General features: G+C 40.6%; 1 protein-coding gene across 1 annotated transcript in view; it reads right to left on the reverse strand.

Annotated features, from left to right (window-relative positions):
* Positions 1 to 22,339, reverse strand: part of ANO4 (anoctamin 4) — a gene marked incomplete at its 5' end in the record, with an annotated part of 98,332 nt that overhangs the window by 61,615 nt on the left and 14,378 nt on the right. The window contains 4 exons of the mRNA XM_081958708.1: positions 4,081 to 4,239; positions 5,582 to 5,718; positions 7,277 to 7,387; positions 7,827 to 8,015. Coding sequence (XP_081814834.1) covers positions 4,081 to 4,239; positions 5,582 to 5,718; positions 7,277 to 7,387; positions 7,827 to 8,015 — 596 coding nt within the window. The remainder of the gene's footprint in view (positions 1 to 4,080; positions 4,240 to 5,581; positions 5,719 to 7,276; positions 7,388 to 7,826; positions 8,016 to 22,339) is intronic.

Raw genomic sequence — 22,339 nt, forward strand, 5'->3', positions numbered from 1 at the left:
ACATGTACCTGGGCAGCTGCTTGTTGGAGCTTTTGCGAAGAGATCTAGAACCGGAGTCCCATACCTGGACGACTGCTGTTTGAAAATGAGACAGTTCAGGCTCCATTCCGCAGGGTCGATTGTTGTGCAGCTCAGCCAGTCTGCCCTGGTGTTGTCGGTGCCCGAGATGTGTTTGGCATGGAGAGAGAGAAGATTGGCTTCCGCCCAGATCCCTAGGCGAAAGACATGCGCCTTGGCTGTTGTGTTGTCTGTCCGAATCAGCACATGTGTGTTGCGGAGCGAGGATTGGAAGTGGAGGAGAGCCAGATGAATGGCCCTCAACTCTAGCCAATTCATACTGTGGGAGACATCGGAATCGGACCAGAGACCCTGAGCTACTTGATTCTCCAGGTGGGCACCGGATCCCGTTAAGCTCGTGTCCCTGGTGACTACGAGACGAGGAGGTTCTCTGAAGAGGTATCCCTGAGATATGGCCAGGGATATCCACCAGTCCAGAGATTGAAGTACCTCTGAAGTCAACTTGACTTTCACTAGGGAACAGCTGCTGTTGGTTTTCTGGAATGGCAGAAGAAACCGCTGAAGGCAGCAGCTGTGAAGCCGTGCCCAAGGAACGATGGAGAAGCATACGACCATCCTCCCCAGCAGTTGAGACAGCTGGAGAAGAGGGACCAGCTGTCTCCTCCACATGTCTTTGACCAAGTCCCTGAGGCTGACCTGGCGTTCCCGAGACAGGAAGACCCTCCCCTGTGAAGAGTCGATGAGGGCTCCTAAGTGCACTAGACGTGAGGTGGGAACCAGATGACTCTTCTCCTGATTGATGGGAGAATCCCACCCCCTGAAGCACCTGTAAGGTGTCCTGGAGATCCCGAAGAGCCTGGTTGTGTGACCTGGACAATAAGAGGATATCGTCCAGGTAGCATATGATCCGAATGGGTCTAGCTCGCAAGTGGGCTGCTATGACTGCCAGGAGTTTGTTGAAAACCCTTGGGGCTGATGATAGCCCGAAGGGGAGGGCCCGATATTGAAAGTGACGGCCTGCATAGACAAAGCGTAGGAACCGTCTGTGTTGACTGTGAATGGGCACGTGGAGGTAAGCCTCCATGAGGTCCATTGATGTGAGGAGATCGTGTTTGCGTACACTCTCTAGGATTGATAGGAGAGAGTGCATTTTGAATCTCCTGTACCTGATGAATTGATTGAGAAATTTGAGATCGAGGATTGCTCTCCAGACCCCCGAAGACTTTGGCACGATAAAGAGATGAGAGTAAAACCCCATCCCACCTGGCCTGGAGGCACAGGTTTAATGGCCCGAATGTGGAGCAGATGATGGATGGCCTGTTCTACGAGGAGCCTTTTGTGAGGATCCCTGGAGATTGGGTACATGACAAAGTGGTTCAGAGGGCTGGAGCGCAAGTCCAAGATAAGGCTGAATCTGATGGTGACCCTGACCCACACGTCATTGGTGATGTCATCGCAACGATCCGCAAAGGACGCCAGGCGTCCCCGATTAGAGATCCTCCAGGCAGTCACTTCTGCCTCTTATAGGAGCAGTTGTTGTTGTCCCTGAATGACTTTCTGGGCTGGAATCTTTGATTGTTCCTGCCTGATCTGTTGGAGAAGGAGGGGCCCTATCTGGGAGGAGCCTGGCATTGCAGACAGGAGTTGGAGGAACCCCCGTCCTCACCACGAAAGGGCTGCCTGACTCCGACCCTCGTGTTTCTTGGTGGCCGGTTATAGGACCTTCTGCTTATCCTTGGATTAGTAGAGGCTCCGAGGGAGGATCAAAGAGAAGGGAGGAAGAATAGGGAGAGGAGGCAAGTCTCCACTTGGCTCGGGCCTCCGCCTGCCACTGCTTTAGCCAAAGGAGCTGACGGGTGGTGATAGAGGATGCTATGGCCATGGACGCAAAACGAGCTGCATCCAAGGATGCATCTGCGGTGTATTCCAGGGCCGCCTTCAATTTGTTAATATCCCTGAGAGCCCTAGAATCCCGGGCCGGAAGCCTCGCCTGGAGTTGCCTTAACCATAGGAGAGCTGAGCGACTAAAGAAGGAAGCAGAAATAGCTGCCCTGATGGCCCAGGCCAAGGTCTGGTGCCCCTTGACCAGAGTTTGTTCCATTCTCTTGTCTTCAGGGCGAAGAGCTTCCTCAGGAGCTGCCGAGGCTAATGATAGGTAAGTCAATAGAAGGTACCTCTAAGGCTTTGGTGAGGTCTGGTCCCACATTATACAGCCACTTGTCCAAGGTATTGGGGAGGGGCCCTGTACCTGGTGACGCCCACTGGTTCTGGACCACATCAATGAAGAGTCTGGGCGATGGAATCACCTCCTTTTCCACCTTAGGTTGGATGAAGAGGGGGTCAGTGGTGTCAGTCTTATCTGCTTCCGTTCTCTGGGGTGTCTTGGGTGAAGGGATGCCTGTGATCTTCTTGGCCTTAAAGAGAAGAGATCAAAAGACAGGTTTAAAGAAGCCGACAAAGGTAGGTGGGTCGGGGGGAAGGCCTTCGTCTTCTGAGAGATCTGAATCTCTTGCAGGGCGTTCCTCCTCTCCGAAAACCGACGGTTGACTGGACGTGCCAAGAAGTTCATGCGATGAAGAGGCCGAGAGCTCACCATCCCTGCATCTGGAACCAGAAGAAGAAGCAGACCTGCGAGGAGTAGAATGGTTAGAAGACCTGTGTTTAAGTCCTGCTGCTATGCCTCGTTCAATGGCCTCAGATATCGTATCCGCCATGCCAGGTGAGTATGAACGGCGGCGGGAAGGGGGAGAGATGACCTCCTGGTAGAGGGGCTCCTCATCATGCATAATGCTCCTGCCACCCTCAGATTCATCCCCACTGCAGGCCAGATCGCCCTTGCCCCTGGCTTCCTCAGGTTGGATAATGGAAGCAGCAGGGGAGAGATCATCCTCCGAATCAGAAGACAGGTCAGGAGGAGGACTAGGAGGAACAGGCCTCTGGGGCTGAAACAGATGGGATTCTGTGTGCTTGGTTTTACCTCTGGCTTTTCTGAAAGGAGCCTGAGTGGCACTGCCATTTTCCTGAGAAGGTAGATTGGCTGCATTCCTGTGACTAGATCTGGGAGTCTTGGAAGGGGGCTCAGAGATGGGAGCCTCTGGGGCAGGCCTGTGCTTATGGGTCCCGGAGGAAGGGGGCTCGGTGGTGGGAGCAGGGGCCCTGGCAATTGGAGGCACTTGTGGCTCATGGTCAGGAGAGGAAGCCATGGTCCTGTACTCACGACTTGGTGAAGAAGGTATTCAAAATGGCCGCTGGAGCTTCTTCGTGCCAAAACAAAATGGTGCTGAGGCTACAGAGCCTATGGGCCAGGCACCACGAGGTAGTCGAGGCCGCAGGAGAAGCAAGGACTTTGGTGGCACTGCGGAGCGGCTGCGGAGAGAAGGGCAGCTGCGGCGATCCGGCGGTGGAAGGAGTGCTAAATAGCAGTGGCGGCGTGTAGCAACGGCGTGATGCGGTGGTGGTGGCATTTGGCAGCGTTTGGCGGCATTTGATGGCTTTTGGCAACGAGGGAGAGCCAGCAGAGGAGGCAGTGCTGAGCGGAGCCTCCAACAGCCAGTGCTGGGCAGCGCTTCGATCCGGGATGTCTTTGCAAGCTGCTGGTAAAGTCAGGAGGCTGAAGTGTCGAAGACGACCTAGCAAACCCTCGTGAGGAGCTCTGGGACTAAGAAAGAGCCCTGGCTCCGAGAGGAGCTCTCCACGCCGAATTAGTTCTCCACCAAAAATTGAAAAGTCAATTTTGAGAAGAAAATCCAATTAAATCCAATTACGTTAGTCAATTAGCAATTTTAAATAGAAAAGTTGAGGAGAGAGCAATTAGCACAGCCAGTTCCGATCGAACTGAGTCTAAAAAAGTGGGAGCACGCTCCTCAGAGGCAATGACATCACTTTGGTAGACTCAGTTCTATTGGTTGCTGGCTGAGTTAACCCATGCATGACCACTGTCTCCACCAACTTTGGAGAATGTATTTAATCAATTATGTAGGTCAATGGACATCCTAGTAACCCTCTTGAAATCTGCTGTAAATTATAAATTGCAATGAAATACTCTTGCTTCCAGACCCCTACCTCTTTCTCCATCTGAAGTCCTTCTGCTCGAATATTTCTTTCAAATACTTCTCTTTTCTCAGCTTGCAAGTTAGATTTTCTGTACACCAAGATATAGTCAATGCAACATTTTTCATCTCTGAAGTATACTCCACTGGATTTATTTTTTTCTGGAATAGCCTGTAAGGCAGTCAGTACAGGTGTCAAATAAATACCCCAACAAAACCATTAGTGGCTTTAACAGTTTTGATAAGAAAAGGATTCAGAACAAAATATCTGAAAACTACTACAGAACATATATTCATAACATAAGATAGCATAGCATAACAAAACAAAACACTGAAATAAGATTTACTAAACCACATAATAATTTTCCATATAATCATGTCATATGTAGTTATGATCACCATGTAGTTGATCTCCTATTACGGTTATTTTCTGAGTGTGCCTATTACATGTTTTCAAAATGTCATGTTATCTCTCCCAGGGATTGCTCTGACAGATCTTTTTTAAAAATAACTTGGATCCATTATAATTCAATATTTAACTACTAATGAGTTGCGCTCTTCCAAAAGAAGCTGATCTAGAATCTATGAATTCTTTTGGAATTATGACTCTTGCTGGAATAGAAGGTAGAAACCATTGGTCTGTACAGAAATACTTGGAATGCTCAATACAACTGTTTCTGAAAGAAGATGCCCTTGTAACTGTCACTCATGCCCTCACTATCACACATTTGCAATGTGTTTTACTTGGGGTTGCCTTGGAAAGAAAAGCCTGCCTTACTTGGGAACTACAACTGATCCAAAATACTACAGCCTGGCTTTGGAAGTAGGCTTCCAGATATATTTTGAAGTGCTACTGCCTACAAAACCTTTCATGTCTTTGGTCATTAATCTGTATGGGATCCCTCCCTCTGAACAGAATCTTCCAAGTGGCATATTCTATTTAGGAACATTTATTAATTGTTCCTTCTGCATGGATACATGAGGAGATGGTTAACACAGAGGCAAGTCCCTCTGCAATCCTTTGGAATTCTTTTTCCATGAAGATACAATTTCTCCCTCTATGTTTGTTTCAGAAACAAGTAAATATTATTTTTTATCATGTCTTCAGAAGATAAAATGAATGCTGGTTTTTATTTTGTTCCTGGAGGTTATGGTTTTCATGATTGGAGGCGAGTATTCTATATTTGTTATTTTATTTTTAGTAGGTTGCATATAAACAGTTTTAAATAAATAAATAAATTGTTATTCCATGCACTGTTTTAATATGCTTGTTTGACTTTCGGTCACTCATATGACAAAGCAAATGTTTATTTTCCACACAAGAATGAGTTATGCTGTTAGAGGAATCCGGGGGTGTAATTTAGCAAAATAATCTGCAAAATACAAGAATGATGAAAACACTGTGATTTTACAGTACATTGAACACACAGCTCTATCTGGAAAGTAAATTGAGAAGTAGCTCAGAGTCACCTAAAGGAAATCCATAAATAAAATATTTGTATGAAATGTCTTACCTCTTCAATAGATTCCAATCTGCTAGAATCATCTGAAGTACTAGTCAAGTTTCCATGGTGAAGCAAAGAGTCATCAACTTTGGAAGAGTTTGTTATTTCTTCTAATTCATCAAAGATAATATTGACATCCTTGGCTACTAAAAAGCAATGACAAAGAATTAAAACATTAGTGCTTTAAATAATAAAAAGTCAAAAATATTAGGTATCTTTTCAAAACTGGCATGGATGAGCTCAGCACATCTTGTAGGAACAAGATCAGTCTGGCCTCTGCTATAATTATATAATGTAAAGTAAGTATGTAATGTGTATCTATTATAACAGAATTTATTTATTTAGCGTATGGTATCTACAGAAGTCATGCAATCACTGTTATACAAATAGCGGTATAAGTTTAAATGAAGCATCAGCAAATCTATATCTATATATCTATATCTATATACCGTTTATACCACATACATATACACATACATACATACATACATACATACATACATACATATTACAGGTATATTTATACACACACTATATATATAGCTGTGTGAAAAAGTCCTGCACACTTTCAGTTTTAAGCTGTATTTACATGTTTAATCAACTTTTCACTCATAAAAAACATGCAAAATTAGTACTTCGATGAAAATTTCTGTAGTCGGATTGAGATGCATAATTTTTATTAATATAATCAAAGTCTTTTTAAGGTTTTGAGTGAGTTTATCTGCTAAAAGAAATACAACTTGAATTTTCAAGAATGTTAGGATCGAAAGTAACCAATCAGCAGCGAGCTTTGGCTGACCAATCAAAATGCACAGAGGCTAAATCTATGAGCCAATCAATGCTATCATACTCTCTGACTATAAATAGACATGAAAAGCATCGAGAAATTTAATTTAGCTCTGGCTGCAGGCAAGGATGAAGGCCTTTGCTTTCACCAGTACTGAGCAGCGGCACTGTGTCATTGTGCTTCATAAAGAGGGTTACTCCTGTACAAAAATAGCCAAGAGAGTGAAATGCCATGGCACCACAGTGAGCAGAGTGGTTGAAAAATATCAAATAACTGGTTCAGTTGATGACAGGCTCCGCTCTGGAAGACCAAGAAAGTCGACAAAACGGCAAGATTGGGCTCTGCAACACATTTTGATGGCTGACAGGAAGCTCACCTCACCTCAGTTTACAAGAATTTGGGCTGAAATGTGAGGTAAAAGTGTGCACAAGCACAATGTGTCACAGACGCATAAGAATGGATAGGGTTGGCATGTTCCATTCCTTAGGCAATGCCTATGAAGCAGGAAACATGCCTTCTCCATTGTCCTAGTGGTCTTTGGAACAATATTCCCCTGAGATTTGTCTGGTTCTGAGACTGCCTGCTTATCTTTCAGAAGCTATTAAAGTTCTGATTACTTTTCAAGCACTGGTTCTGGTAAAGGTCTGACTCATTGGATTCCCACCCTCAAACACCACACATTTGTGTTTCCAATTTGGTTTATGTCTTTATGCTTAGAAGATAAGGTGGAAGGCTTGTCACCTATATTGACATTTCAAGTATCTTACCTCTAAAAGTCTTTTCCAGACATTCATTTTTCATCAAAATTAAATATAAAAAGCAATCTTCAATTCTCGTAATTATAACCACTCTAGCTCATTTTTCAAATTACATATATGAACACATATTATATAATTAAGACTCACAAAATAACTTACTTTCTTGTATTGCATTAAGAATCTCTGAAAAGTCCACATGTGTCTTCTGAACATCAGACCTTATTGGTATTTGTGTTTCCAGCTCACAACCATGATATTGCTCGCTTCTATCTAAAAAATTGAAGAGAATTGGGTAGAGTTTGCAACAATTTAGTAGTGACTGCAACAGCAATGAATGCTATATTCGATTTATAAGACGTACCCAGATTTTCAGCCTCTTTTTTGAGGAAAAAAAGTGTGTCTTATACTCCGAAAAATACAATAGCCATTTTGGCCTGACATGAAACAATACTAGATGATGATAACAGAGTATCTTAGAAACAAAATGAAATACTTCAGTTTTTTTAAGATCTTCCAACCATCTCTGTTCCTGCTCTCCTTTTCAATCATTATGACAATTGCAAATAACTGTAGTTTTTTTTAAAAGAAAATCATTCTATTAATTGATATAGAGAGTAATTCTATGGAGGTTGATAGATATTCTAAATACAGTATTTCACAGCAGGGATAATTTTTGTAAAGCAGTTAGGAAAACAATAGAACTAAATACCTGTGTGATGAGAAATTGGTGATGTAACAAATCCAGAAGAGGAAGCTTCCATGTTTATAGACTTTCTAACTTGTGGAAATGAAGAATGCCTAACCACAGATGGATGTTGCAATAGCCAATTATTTGCTGTACTTCTCCTGTGGTAGACCTGTGTACAATTTTCAGCCCCATGAATACACAAGCTTTTACCTATCAAAAAGGAAAAGATAAAAGTTTATAGGAGGCACAGTTTGAATAACTAGTACAAATTTTGGTGTACAATCTGAAATGAAAAGTTGAAAGAAATATCTACATTTTATGCTAATCTGGATTCATAATTTAAATTTGAATATTTCCCAGTTTTGAGTTATTATTGATTGATTTCAATAGCCAAAGATAAAATGTCACTTCTTTAAAAAGAAACAGCATCACAGTAGTTACAAAGGTGAGCTTAGCTGTTCTGACCAAGGCTTCCTGAGACAGTAAAAAGCACCCACTTAGTCCCAAATACCCTCTTTTTATTTCAACGGCCATGAATTATGTTCATTCACAGCCCATAATGAGTCACGAATAGTTTGTAAAGAGTCTGACAGAAGTCTGCCAAAGTCCTTCGGGATAAGGCTGATAAGCACCCACCTTTATCTCCCTTTAAACGTTGCCAAAGACCTATTTGGCAATTACCTTTGCAAGGCTACACGAGCACAGAGTCAAAACGGAGCCTCAGACTTTAAACCAACCAGAACAAACAAAGTTGCTTCCTGCAAAGGCTCATATGCCTTCGCTCCTACTTTATGTCTTATGGGAGGGGCCAATCAACTCCAAGCCTTACTCCCGAGTCGCCTCTCTTGTCTTAACTGTTCTTGCCTTCTGGCAGCTGTGTACATACGGGCACTGGGAACAAGCTCCCCCTGTTCCTCTGCCTCACTGATGTCCGACTCTGGCAGCTCCGGAAGCATGCATAACTCCCAGGTGACCCTGGTCCCCTCTCTGCCTCCAATGCAGAACCTTCGTCCGAGGCTTCCCCAGACTCCAGGACTGGCACATGTTTCTCCTCAACCTCCTCACTGTCCGACTCTGCTGCCAGCTCCGCAGGTCGCCAGTAGACCACAACACTAGCTTTCCTTTCCTCTTTATGATATATTTATTCAGGGACAAACATTTTTCAACTCTTGAATGAATTCAGCAGCTTGAATGAAAATACTTTTAATTTTTCTAAAGCATTCTAATGCTTTGAGGAAAAATGTCAAACTATTCTGATTACATAGTGAAAAATAATTTACAATATTTCTTAAGGGAGCGATGAATCTATAGATGAAAATTAAAAATGGAATTTATGCTTCACTTCACTTTTTATATCAGTCCTTCCCAAAGTAAAGATGCTAGATGTCTTTGACTACAAATCCTATTATTCCCACTAAATCTCTATGGCTTAGGGAAACTGGTACTAGCAAACTCAGGGGTGTCCAAACTTGGCAACTTTAAGACTTGTGGACTTCAACTCCCAGAATTCCCCAGCCAGCAGAGCTGGGAATTGAAGTCCACAAGTCTTAAAGTTGCCAAGTTTGGACACCCCTGAGCAAACTGGTAACAACAGAATCATATGAAGCCTTCACTTAAAATATTTGCACTGGTTAATCTGAACAGAACTGAGCATTTTGGAAATTATAACAAAACTGGTTCTAATATATTGCTGCCTATCACTAGGGAATAAATAGGAAATATCTGGTTTCATGTATTTGACCTGGTCCATAGAGCAGTTAGAAATTTACCATTTTCACTGGAATAACGACAACCTGATAGATATTGCTTGGGATTAAAAAAAAAACTTTTTAAAAAGACCTCTTAAGGCTCCTAAACAAATTCAACCATAAAAAAGGATAGGTGCTTTTGTGAGCTGGCAATTACTAAGAAAACAGGATGGAAAGGAGAAATTAATGGATAATGTCTAAAGAAGGTACGGGGGAAGGGCTAGTGTTTCTTAAATTTGTACACAGATTGTCTTGTTTGAGGGCTGAATGAGATATATATATAACAGAGATATACAGACCTAAAAAATAATCAAAAATTACCAACAATTTTTTTTAGCGAACTGAACCAGCTCCCTTTTGAAGAAAGATTACAGCAATCAAGGCTCTTTAGTTTGAAACAAAGAAGGGTAATAGGAGATATGGTGGAGATATATAAAACATCAGTCCTCGCCCCCCCCCCCCTTTCCATTCAATTGTGTCGAATTCTTGGAGACTGCCTGCAGAAGCATGAATACTGGTCAGATTAAATAGTAATGCTGGTAGCTGTTTACTACAGTACCTTCTAAATTATACATAACCTGTCTTAAATACTGATTGACATTGGAAGAAGTTTAGTGTCCTTTAGTCCGGGCTTCCCAATGCACACAAAATGCTGGACCAGATAGGACTATGGCTTGATCCAACAGGGCACCCTTTACATTCTTACTTTTCTATACTAACTTTAATATCTGTGTAGATTTTTAAATGCCATGCTATCTTTATCATCTTCAAAACATAAATAAAACTTTGTAAGCCCAAGGAGCTTCCCTTTAAAAACAAACAAACAAACAAATGCTTTTATTAAAGTCTGCAGAGATTCTCAGTCATCCAGGTCATGGTTGTCCCAAAGGTGCTTTTTCAGGAGGCAACTGGACTTTCTTGTTTATTCTTTGAAGACATTTCACTTCTCATCCAAGAAGCTTCTTCAGCTCTGACAGGATACTGGTGAATGGGAGGATTTATATTCCTTCCAGCTGGTCATTTGCATCCTTTTAGAGGGCTATTAAAGCACTTGGAGGTTTATTTGTGTCCTCAGGGTCACCTGAGTGGTACTCCTGGTTCCTGTAGTCTGCAATCTTTTCTGATGAGAAGTGAAACGTCTTCAAAGAAAAAACAAGAAGTCCAGTTGCCTCCTCAAAAAGCACCTTTGGGACAAATGTTTTAACTACATGCAATTCCTGCATAGACAAAAACAGGTTCAGTTGCTGGCTAGGAAAACTGAGCTATACAATAACCAAGTTTATTGTCCTTAAAGTATGTTCACAGGTACGTATTGTTGCTCTTTATAAAGCCTTATTACTGCTATATTGCTGTTTACCTGACTTAAGTTTAATTTGTAATAACTCTGTATTTGTGTAAAATAATACATTAGAAATCAGAGTTTATGTCCTTTTTACATTAAATATGGATACTATATGTGTAAAAACCTAAGATGAGTTCAAAGTTTAACAACATCTTCCAAAAAAGGATTTTGTATGCCATTAACCGAGCCACCTCTAGACCTATAACATGATTTCTTTCTCAGGGACCTACTCTCTCAGGATTAGCCTATGACTCCATTAACTTATTGTTAACTGCCTTGAAAAGTAAAATTGATTCAAAAATTGGGGAAAGGAATATATACCATAACTTTCCAAAGGATGAGTAGAAGGCTTATATTCACTTATACTCTGAATTTTTAAATTAAAATACATTCAGAGAATTTCTCAATTTCTCCTATTTTCAACAACCAAATTTTATTATCTGAATTTGCATTTATCAGCATTTCCAACTTATAAATTACCGGTATATCTCCAACTTATGAGTTAACTTATAAGAATTATTATTCTCCTGTACAATTATTTAGTCTACTAATAAAATAATTTGCAAATAAATCTAGCAGGATTTTCTATTTTTCTAACCCCAGAGAATATTGTTATATATTACAGAAGTTGCCCATTCTCTTACACTCATAGCAATGTTGTCCCTAAATGTTACTTTGCCTCTTTTACATATTGAAACCTTGTCAAAATTATAATCAAATAAGAGTTAGTTTCTAAACATATCTTAAAAAGTAAATATTATTTAAGTTATGTTTAGTTTTGTAGCCCGTAGAGTCCTGTTTGAGCAGACCACCAAATTTCAGTCGTGTTTCTAGATACTGTCCAGAAATGCTTCATCTTTGACATTAAGTAAGAAAAAAGCAGACGTATAAACACAGGTGTACTTCCCCCAATATTTTTACAGCACTTAGATTGAAAAACTACCAAATTAACCTTCAGTATTAAATATAGAACTCAGTTTATGTTCAGTTACTAAAAATTTAACACAATCGGAAGCAAACCAGAATATCAGAAATAAGGTTTTATATTTGCTTCATAGTAAGGGCTATCAAATTAAAACAATAATCTCATAAGCAACATTTCAGCTTGTTTAAGACCTTTGAAAGTAACTAGATTTTGGCTAAAATTCAGCTAATTAAGCAAAAAATCCTTGGATCCATAAATCATAAAAGTAAAAAACAGACACAATTTGCAAAATTGTCATTGTACAGGATGATGCCAACATTCTAATAACAGCAGTTGATTTTCTTCATAATTTATTCAAGAGTTTATATCATTAATTTTTATTATATTGCAATATGTGCAATATACATCCTCTAAGGATTTATTTCAATTGAAGCATTTCCAATCAGATATTGGATAAAAATTCTGCATTTATGAAATAAATAAAAAGTTTAGTTTTCATAACATGCATACAAGCAACTATCAACTCATTCTGTTACTGAAAGAGCTTGTCTGTGTGCTTTTTGGTCACAATTAAGTGCCATATGTTCAATGGGAATTTCAAATAATCTTGAACAGGATTGAAGTACTACCGATAGGTCTACGCCATTGGTGGGTTTCAAAATTTTTTAGAACCTCTTCTGTAGCTGTGGCCTGCTTTGTGGGAGTGACTTGCCGGCCATGTGACCAGGTAGGAGTGGCTTGGCAGTCATGTGACTGGGTGGGCGTGGCCAACTTGTAAAATGTGGTGAAACTCACTTAACAATGCTCTTGTTTAACAACCAAAATGTTGGCTCAGAAACTCTGGCATTTGAAGCACGCAAGTCTTAAAGGTGTCAAGTTACAAGACCTTTTCATCCCTAACGCTTTAGGAAAAAAAAAAACCAGGGGTGTTCAAACTTGACAGCTTTAAGACTTTAAAGTTTAGATAGGACTCTTAGAGGCAGGCAGGACAATTGGTGAGCCAGCCAATCAGTGAGCGGCGGGCGGGGCAAGCGTGGTGCGGGCGGGCGGGGGGAGAGAGCTGGAACCGGTTCTAAACGGCACGGTAGATTTGTGGAACCTCTTCTATAGAAGAGGTTAGAACTGGCAGGAACCCACCCCTGGTCTATGCATATTATTTCTGTACTCCATTTTTAATTCCCCCCCCCCAAAAAAAATCACTTAACAGTTTAAGCAAAGGTTTAGAATTACCTAGGATTATACCCAAGTATCCAAAATAAGTCCTTTCATATTATGGCAAACGTATGTGAACATCCACTTAATCAAAGGAACTGTGTAATTATTTGGAAAAAGTACTGCATTAGCAATAATGCATATTGTTCTCCCCAATTACACTATGGATAAAGAAAGAGGAAAAAGTGACATTATAAGTTAACATTACATTAGAACCTCAAGGAATTTTTTGTACAGAGACCAGTACAAATGACTAAAATAAATAAGTACTTATGATGCTATTGGGCTACACTAAATCTGAGCAACAGATCTTCTATGAACTGATTTCTTAAAAAGAATTTGAATTTTGTCGTCCTTACATTCAGGATACAAAAATGGTATAGGATAATTCACTTTTTACATAATATAAGTCAGCTTCTATGATATAAAGATACTTAAACAGGAAAAGGTGAGGTGTCTACTGAAAAGTTATTTCCACAGTACTAAAATCTTAATACTTCATTGCCATTTCACTGACGGATTTGTGAATATTAAAGTCTGTTCAAATAGAAAGTATCTGATAATAAATATTAAAAGTTAATTGTTTAGCGTTAAAACATTTTGTGGTAAAAGGCTCAAATTTTTCAATGGGAAGAAATATATTATGTTAAAAAGAACTAAAATTCAGCTGTTTTTTATCAATTGTTTTTATCAATCCATGAACTGAGAAAGCAACCCTCACTAATTACGGGGTTTGGTTTCAGCTGAATAATTACAAATAATAAGACTATAAATAAAGATATATTAAATATATATTTTACACATCTACAAAGGCTGCCATTTTTGGTAGGCATCACATAAAGATATCCCTTATGTACAGATATACGAAACTGTGGATAAAAAAGTGCAAATAATAAAACTACCTATAATTATCTTTTCTGAAAAGAGATGAATGCATTAAAGTTTAATTTAATTTAATTACCATATGCTACCAAGTTGATATTGATTGTTAGTGACTATAGAGATTTTCTTCATGATGAACTCTCTGTTACCTCTCTCTTAAGTCTTTCAATGATAAAAAAAATGTGAATGATGCAAATTAAATTGTCACATTAATACTTTGCAATACTTTGCAAAACCTTTCAATCTCTTTTCCTAGGTTTATATATGTACATTTTTGAAATTGTAATAGATTTCACTGTATTCATAATTTAAAACACTTAGATAATTTAATGGATTGACAAAAATTATCATTAAACTTACTGATCTTTACAACCTACTTTTTTCACTGAGTGCAATACATTTTCATGTGCCTGTCAATACAGAGATAAAATTTAACCTTAAACTAAAGTTTTACGTTTCTATAAAACTTACATTTTGCCTTAATTCAAGTACTATAAAATAATTATGGAGACAAAAGAACCAATTAAAAGAACCAATATTGGTCATAAATAATAAACACTAAAAATGCATACATTAAATATTAGCAATATTTTATTTATTTATTTATTTATTTATTTATTTATTTATTATTTTTATTTATTTATTTATTTATTTATTTATTTATTTATTTATTTATTTTATTTTATTTTATTTTATTTTTCAGGATTTATAGACTGCCCCCTCTCCCCGAAGGGACTCGGGGCGGTGTACAGATGTCTCATTAAAACGAATACAAAAGATAAATATCTTATACCCTTAAAAACGCATTAAACCTAATACAGCTGTACAGAAAAGTAAAAATTAAAAGCAACTAAAAAGCATACCCCTAAAAAACTTAAAAATGCAGGCTTGAGGGACTAAAATTGGGAATTAGGCCAGGCCGGCTAAATTGAACAGGTGGGTTTTTAACTTCTTACAGAAGGAGCGGAGGTCGGTGGTAGTCCTGATATCCGGGGGGAGGTCATTCCAGAGGGTCGGGCCCATCACAGAGAAGGCCCTACTCCTGGGCGTCGCCCGCTGGCATTGCCTAGTGGACAGCACCCGGAGGAGTCCCTCTCTGTGAGAGCGAATCGGCCGAAGGGATGTATGGGGCAGGATACGATCCCGCAAATAACTAGATCCTGTGCCATGGAGCGCTTTGAAGGTGATAACCAACACCTTGAAACGCACCCGGAAACCCACAGGTAGCCAGTGCTGCCCGCGCAGCAAAGGTGTTATGTGGGATTATCTAGTGGCTCCCACAATTGTCCGCGCGGCCGCATTCTGAACCAGCTGCAGCCTTCGGGTGCATCTCAAGGGGAGCCCCATGTAGAGAGCATTACAGTAGTCCAGTCGAGACGTCACAAGCGCATGAGTGACTGTGCAGAGGGCGTTCCGGTCCAATAGGGGACGCAATTGGCGCACCAGGCGAACCTGGTGAAACGCCCCCCTTGCCACGGCTGTCACATGGTCATCCATTGACAGCCGGGCATCCAGGAGGACACCCAAATTGCGTGCCCGATCCACGGGGGCCAGCTGTTCGCCCCCAATGGCCAGTGATGGACGTAACTGGTTGAACCGGGGTGCCGGTAGCCACAGCCACTCCGTCTTGGATGGGTTGAGTTTGAGTCTGTTACCTCCCATCCAGATCCGAACGGCTTCCAGACATCGGGACATCACTTCAACGGCATCATTGGGGTGGTCCGGGGTAGAAATGTACAGCTGCGAGTCATCAGCGTACAGATGGTAATCTACCCCGAACCCACGAATGATCTTGCCCAGTGGCTTCATGTATGTGTTGAACAGAAGAGGCGAGAGGACCGAACCTTGCGGCACCCCACAAGTGAGCGGCCTCAGGCTCGACCTCTGCCCCCCTGTCAACACACATTGCGTTCGACTAGAGAGGTAGGAGAACCACCGCAGAACGGTGCCCCTCACCCCCAGCCCCTCCAGGCGACGCAATAGGATACCATGGTCGATGGTATCGAAAGCCGCCGAGAGATCTAACAGGACCAAGATGGAGGAGCAACCCCCATCTCTGGCCCTCCAGAGATCATCCACCAACGCGACCAAAGCCGTCTCCGTGCTGTGTCCGGGCCGGAAGCCGGACTGGCGCGGATCCAGATAATCAATTTCCTCCAGGTGCCGTGGGAACTGTTGCGCCACCACACTCTCTACAACCTTCGCCAAAAAGGAAAGGTTGGAGACGGGACGGTAATTAACTGAATTAGCTGGGTCCAGGGAAGGCTTCTTGAGTAGGGGCCTCACCACCGCCTCTTTCAAGACGGCCGGCAAGGACCCCTCTCTCAGTGAAGCGTTCACTAGTTCCTGGAGCCAGCCTCGTGTGACCTCCCAGGATGCCAGTATAAGCCAGGAGGGACACGGGTCCAGTAAACATGTGGTGGCTCGCAGTCGTCCATGTAACCTGTCCATATCGTCGGAAGTAATGGAGTCAAACTCCTCCCAGGATGGCACAAGACCCACCTCCGACGTCTCTTCTAGACCGCTAACAGAGACCCATTCGCTGCGAATCTGAGCGATTTTGTCCTGCAGATATTCCCCAAATTCCTCTGCTCTACCCTGCAAGGGTGCTTCCCACGGCCTCTGGGAAAGGCGGGAGCGGGTCACCCTAAACAGGGCGGCAGGGCGGTTATCTGCGGACGCAATGAGTGGCACAATATTGTCGTTTGGCCACTCTTAATGCCACAAGGTAAGTCCGTAAATAGGCTCTTACCTGTGCTCGGTCAGACTTGGAGCGTGACGATCTCCATCTGCTCTCTAGGCGTCTCTTGCAACGCTTCATCACCCCCAGCTCCTCGGTAAACCAAGGGGCCTGGGTGATTCGATGCCGCAGGAGAGGCCGCAAAGGCGCAACCCGGTCCAAGGCGCCGGCGGCCGCACTGTTCCATGCGGCCACTAGGTCCTCCATCCGGGTGCGGGTCAGGGCTACAGGGAATGGCCCAAACTCCGTCTGGAACCTAACAGGTTCCATCAAGCGCCTGGGGTGGAACCATCTAGAGCATTCCGGTTCCGCCTCCCCGCGATGGGGAGCAGCGGTTGGAAAGTCGAGCCGGAGAAGTGAGTGATCTGACCATGACAGGGGCGTGACAACTAAATCCCCTACTCCCAGATCACTCCTGCACTGGCCAGATACAAAAATAAGGTCCAGTGTGTGACCTCCCTCGTGTGTGGGGCCCTGAATTACCTGGGTCAGGTCCATGGCTGTCATGGAAGCCATGAACTCCCGAGCCACCTCGGATGTTTCCCCTACTGATGGCAGGTTAAAGTCCCCCATGACTAACAGCCTGGGGGTCTCAACTGCCATCTCGGCGATCACCTCGAGGAGCTCGGGCAGGGCCGCTGATGCATAGCGAGGAGCCAGGTATACAATCAGCAAGCCCAACTGTCTCCCTGGACCCCACTTCACACAAGTACTCTTATTTAAATTTTTTAGCACCAAGCCTGTAATAAGAAATATTTGAGCTGATTTCCTGACTTTGTCTCCAAAATCAAATCACATAGCTGCGGCTGCTGCTACATATCCTAAGGGCCTGATTATTTTAATACAAAACTACTTCTTTTCTCAGAAAAATAACTATGTTCACTGAAGATGCAAACAGGCTAGAATTTCTGGCTACATCCTTAATTTTCATGCTGCATTTGTGACATATTGGGCTGAATGCATTTGCATGGATTTAACCTTTGGAAATATGTCTAAAGAAGAGAGGCTATTTGAAAAACCTTAATCCTATATGCATTAATGAATACTAAGTCATAATTGCAATAACCAATACCAAACTAAGTTCCTCTTGGGCATCCCACAATTTTTTCTCCTGCATTTTTTTCTGTTTGCTAGGAATAAAGTTTCACTTTCACTTTCTGCTGATGCCTACTCTGCTTGTTGATGTATATTGAAGAAATGTATTCAGTCTTTTAGTAGTTGTTATGTTTCCTTATTTGGATAATAAATAGCAACCTTCCCGCTCACTGTACAGCTCAATTGGCTTTATAAAACTTACATCTATGATCAAAACTAAATAAAAAGCTTTGTTTTTCTTAGATGAAACCCAATATTATTACGTGAACTGATTGGCTTCAGATAATTATGAACCAGACGTATTTCAATCCCTCCAAATGAAAAAAATATACGCATAATTAGCTACTGTATTTCCTCAATACAGTAAATAATGCAAATAATGGGCTGCATGTGGCCACCAAGATCAATTTCTACAGTCACAAACTCTTCATGGAGGATCCTTTGGGCCAGTCACTTTCTCTCAGCCCTCGGAAGGAGTCAATGGCAAACCACTTTTAAAAACCTTGCCAAGAAAACTTCAGGGACTTGTCCAAGCAGTCTCTGAAAATCAGATAGGATTGAATAGGAGAAAGAAACATATAATATACCAAAACTATAGAGGGTTGGACACAAGTTATAATTCTTTCTCTTAAAAATAAGTCCAAGTGTGGAAAAGCCTATCACCTAAATACCTATGGATTGAATAGGAGAAAGAAACATATAATATACCAAAACTATAGAGGGTTGGACACAAGTTATAATTCTTTCTCTTAAAAATAAGTCCAAGTGTGGAAAAGCCTATCACCTAAATACCTATGCATACTTCTTTGTCATTTGGTAGATAAATGCCATTAGGACTAATAAATACCAGTCTTTTATGAATTTATTGTGATGGTCAATAGGAAATTAAAACTTTCCAAATCTTACTTTGAATGTGTGGTTGAGCCAAGCTGAATTGGACTGATCTGACAGAGCCTGAGGACATGAAGTCTGATTGTTTATAAAGTCATTTCAGATCAAAAAAGCAAACAGTTTAGTTTGAAAATACATAATGCTGTTAAAAGTGCAAAAATAATTGCTTATACTAAAATACAACTAAAGCTTTATCTATGAAGACAACATCAACACAAATCCCACAATGATTACAAGGGCATTAAGTGTGTTCCTTTAAAAAGCAAGTCCCACAAGGATCATTTGATTGTTCTTCAGTGTCTTTAGAATTCTGATTCTAAAATATGAACCAATATATCTGATTCTAAAATATGAACACTGTTGATTTTTAAAGTAAAACTTGGCATCATGCTATTTATTTACAGTGACTTCAATTTGCTCACTACATGTAAAACATAGGTTTTTCATTATTTCTGTAGCAGCAATCTGTGCAGCTTGCAGAAAGAATTAACACCATGCTGTGCAGCAAAGCACTACCTTATGTGCTGTGAGAGATAAAACCTACAGTAGGTCCTCTGAAGCTATCTGTCAATTAAAAGCACTGATGCCAATAAATATTTAAATAATACTATTATAGTAACCCCCATTGGTTTTGCTTTTGCTTTCATATTTAATGAAGGCTTATCTCTCAGTGAGCGCTGCTACAGATATGGTGTCTGTTATCAGCATGAATTATCATCTCCCTGAGTTTAAGGACTGGACTAGTGTTTTTCTGCCATTGTCAAACAGAGCTTTAAACTCTGTGATGGATGTTGTCTTTTTTACTTTTTGCATTTCCAACCTAAAAAGCTACAATATCATTGCAGGACAGATTTTATGAAATAAATGCTCTATCGTCATGTCTCACACATTCTTCTAGAGCTTCCGATGGAAGCAGTACTCTAACTGCTTGCTGTTGTTGTTGCTGGATTATGATCCTATTTCTTTTAGCCTCACTAGATACCACCTTTCTGTTTTAGTTCACTGGGCAAAAGTGGACTTAAGGAAGAAGCTTAAAAGAGGAAGAACTACCACTTTCATTGCCATTTGCCATTTTGTTCCCGCTTGTAGTTCCTAAAACAACTTAGTGACCAGAGTCTCCTAACACAGTAAAACCAAAGAGTACAAAAACCTAGAGTTAGATTCACATATAGAGATCTATTTGATCAACATTTTCCTAGAATATAATGTATGCAATACATACGGAATGAAAGATCTACATAACTCCACTACAGTTGTGTTGTTGATATTTTTTCATCTTTTTAAACTGTTGGTCAGATATGATGGGGCTCAAGAGAATTGGAGTCCAACAATAACTGAAAGACTACAGGTTGTTCCTTCTCTTCAACCTCACTCCCACCCCTTAAAGCATTTACAACTGTATATTAAGTAGCATAATATTTCTAGAGGCTAGCATTTGAACACTTAAATAATTAAATAAAGAATATATACTCAAAAGAGCTGGAGTTGGGATAACAATGTAGCACATAACACTAGCTTGTGTTTAGTGCAGGTAGTCTTTGACTTACAACCACAATTGAGTCCAAAATTTCTGTTGTTAAGTGAGTCAGTTAAGTCAATTTTGCCCCCTTTTAGGATCTTTTTTTTGCCACAGTTGTTAAGTCAATCTCTGCAGTTGTTAAGATAGTAACTTGGTTGTTAAGTGAATCTGGCTTCCCCATTGACTTTGCTTGTCAGAAGATTGCAAAAAGTGATCACATGACCCCCAAACACTGCAACCATCATAAATATGAGTCAGTTGCACCAAGCATCTGAATTTTGATCATGTGACCATGGAGATGCTGCAATGATCATAAGTGTGAAAAATGGTCATAACTGACAGGTTTTTTCAGTGGCATCGTAACTTTGAACAATAACTAAAAATGAACTGTTGTAAGTTGAGGTCTGTCTGTACAACTAGATACAAGATAGTATTGAAGTAGCTGAAGAGTTGTAATGCCCACTCTTTTTTTTTGTTGCTTTGTTGATTAATTATATGAACTGCACAGAGTCACAAATGTGAGATGAGTGGCTATACTAATCAAATAAATAGTGAACAAAGAGCTGGATTTATTCAACTGTGCCCATAATAACAATGAACTTCATTTCACTCAAAAGGAATCACTGTTCACATTTTTTTTTCAATCCACTCATCTGCCTGACCTGACAAAGCTTTCTTTTATTTGAAGACTCTTCTCCAAACTGGTGCCCTCCGTGCATTTTGGGTCACAGTTCCCATAATCCCTAGCCATCATGACCCATGTTGTTTAGGGTTAATAGGAATCATAGTTTAACACATAGATTAATTGTACAGAAGACTTTGTTGTATTCAAATGTTAAAAGGTAGCTATTAAAAAGAGAAACAAGGAGTTTCTTGCTTATATACATATTGCTGCTATTATACTTACTAGCTGGTCACTACATGCAATAGGAAGAGAACATGCCATAGTTTTCTGTCTTTCAGTAAATGATTATATGATAAATCATTTTGATTATATAAAAATAATGTTATTGCTTTTGACAGGATGCTTCATTTGATCTTGACAATCTCCTGCAGGTGTTTCTCTAACTCAATAGTGTTTTAATAAAAGTTATACAAAATAGGCTCTGTAGATGAAATTTTATCATTTTAATTTTACCATTTTAAGAGATCATGTTGATGGGTTGTTCTAAATTTCTCTGGGTTTCAGCAATGGAGTATAAAATATAGAGATACAGAGCAATCTGTATACAGAGTATAACATAAAACAGATATAGTTCACCTGAGCAAAACGCAATTTTCATCCCATGCACATAAACACAGTTCTTGTTGGGACTAAAGAGGACTTCTGTGATATAAAACATGCCTGAAGCATATGAACTATTCATTTTGTTAGCATTCTGACAAATAAATATACTGAGAATAATGCTTTCACACTATACCTAGTGTAAGTTGGATCTACACTAGCTAAAATTCTACTAATCCTATCAAACAAACTCTAAAGGCTGTTTCTACATATTTACAATTTAGGAATTATATTTTAGATAGTATTTATAGTTTAAAATGTGATTTTTTCTGAAGTACATGAACATGGTTGCTTAAAGTTGCCACAACAGCATATTAACTGTTGATCAGATCTGATCCTACTTTTTTGTTTTGCAAAATTGTTACATGTCTTGCTTACCAGCACCATCCCCTTTCTAGATTAATGTTAAAATTACTACTGCAATTCAGATTTTAAAACATCTCTAATCCCATTTTTCAGGCAACAATCTTTTTCTGAAGAAATGTTCTTAAAAATAAAACAATCTTATAGCAAGACTAATAAAACACGTTGCTTCAATGTATATTTGTATCCTGTTTACAATTATTCAACACTAATCTCCCTTTTTACCTGGAATGGTTAAGCATGCATGACACCAGGATCCATTTAACTGTGGCTTTTTCAACCTAACCATAAAAAAATCTGGAAGACGGTGGGGGGAAACCCATTTTGCAGTGGAGACAAGAACATGACTGGGATTATGAATAACCACTTGTTCAGCGATGGCGAACCTTTTTTGGGTCGCGTGCCAAAAGGGGGGGAGCGCAGGGGGGTCGTGTGCGGGCATGCCGCACCCATAATGCAATGCGCGATCCCCCCAGTGCGCATGCGCGCACAGTGCACGACCCCCCCATTTTTACATGCTTTTTTCGCCCAT

Source organism: Natrix helvetica (assembly GCF_964273705.1).
Source record: "Natrix helvetica genome assembly, chromosome: 6".
Lineage (NCBI taxonomy): Eukaryota > Metazoa > Chordata > Lepidosauria > Squamata > Natricidae > Natrix > Natrix helvetica.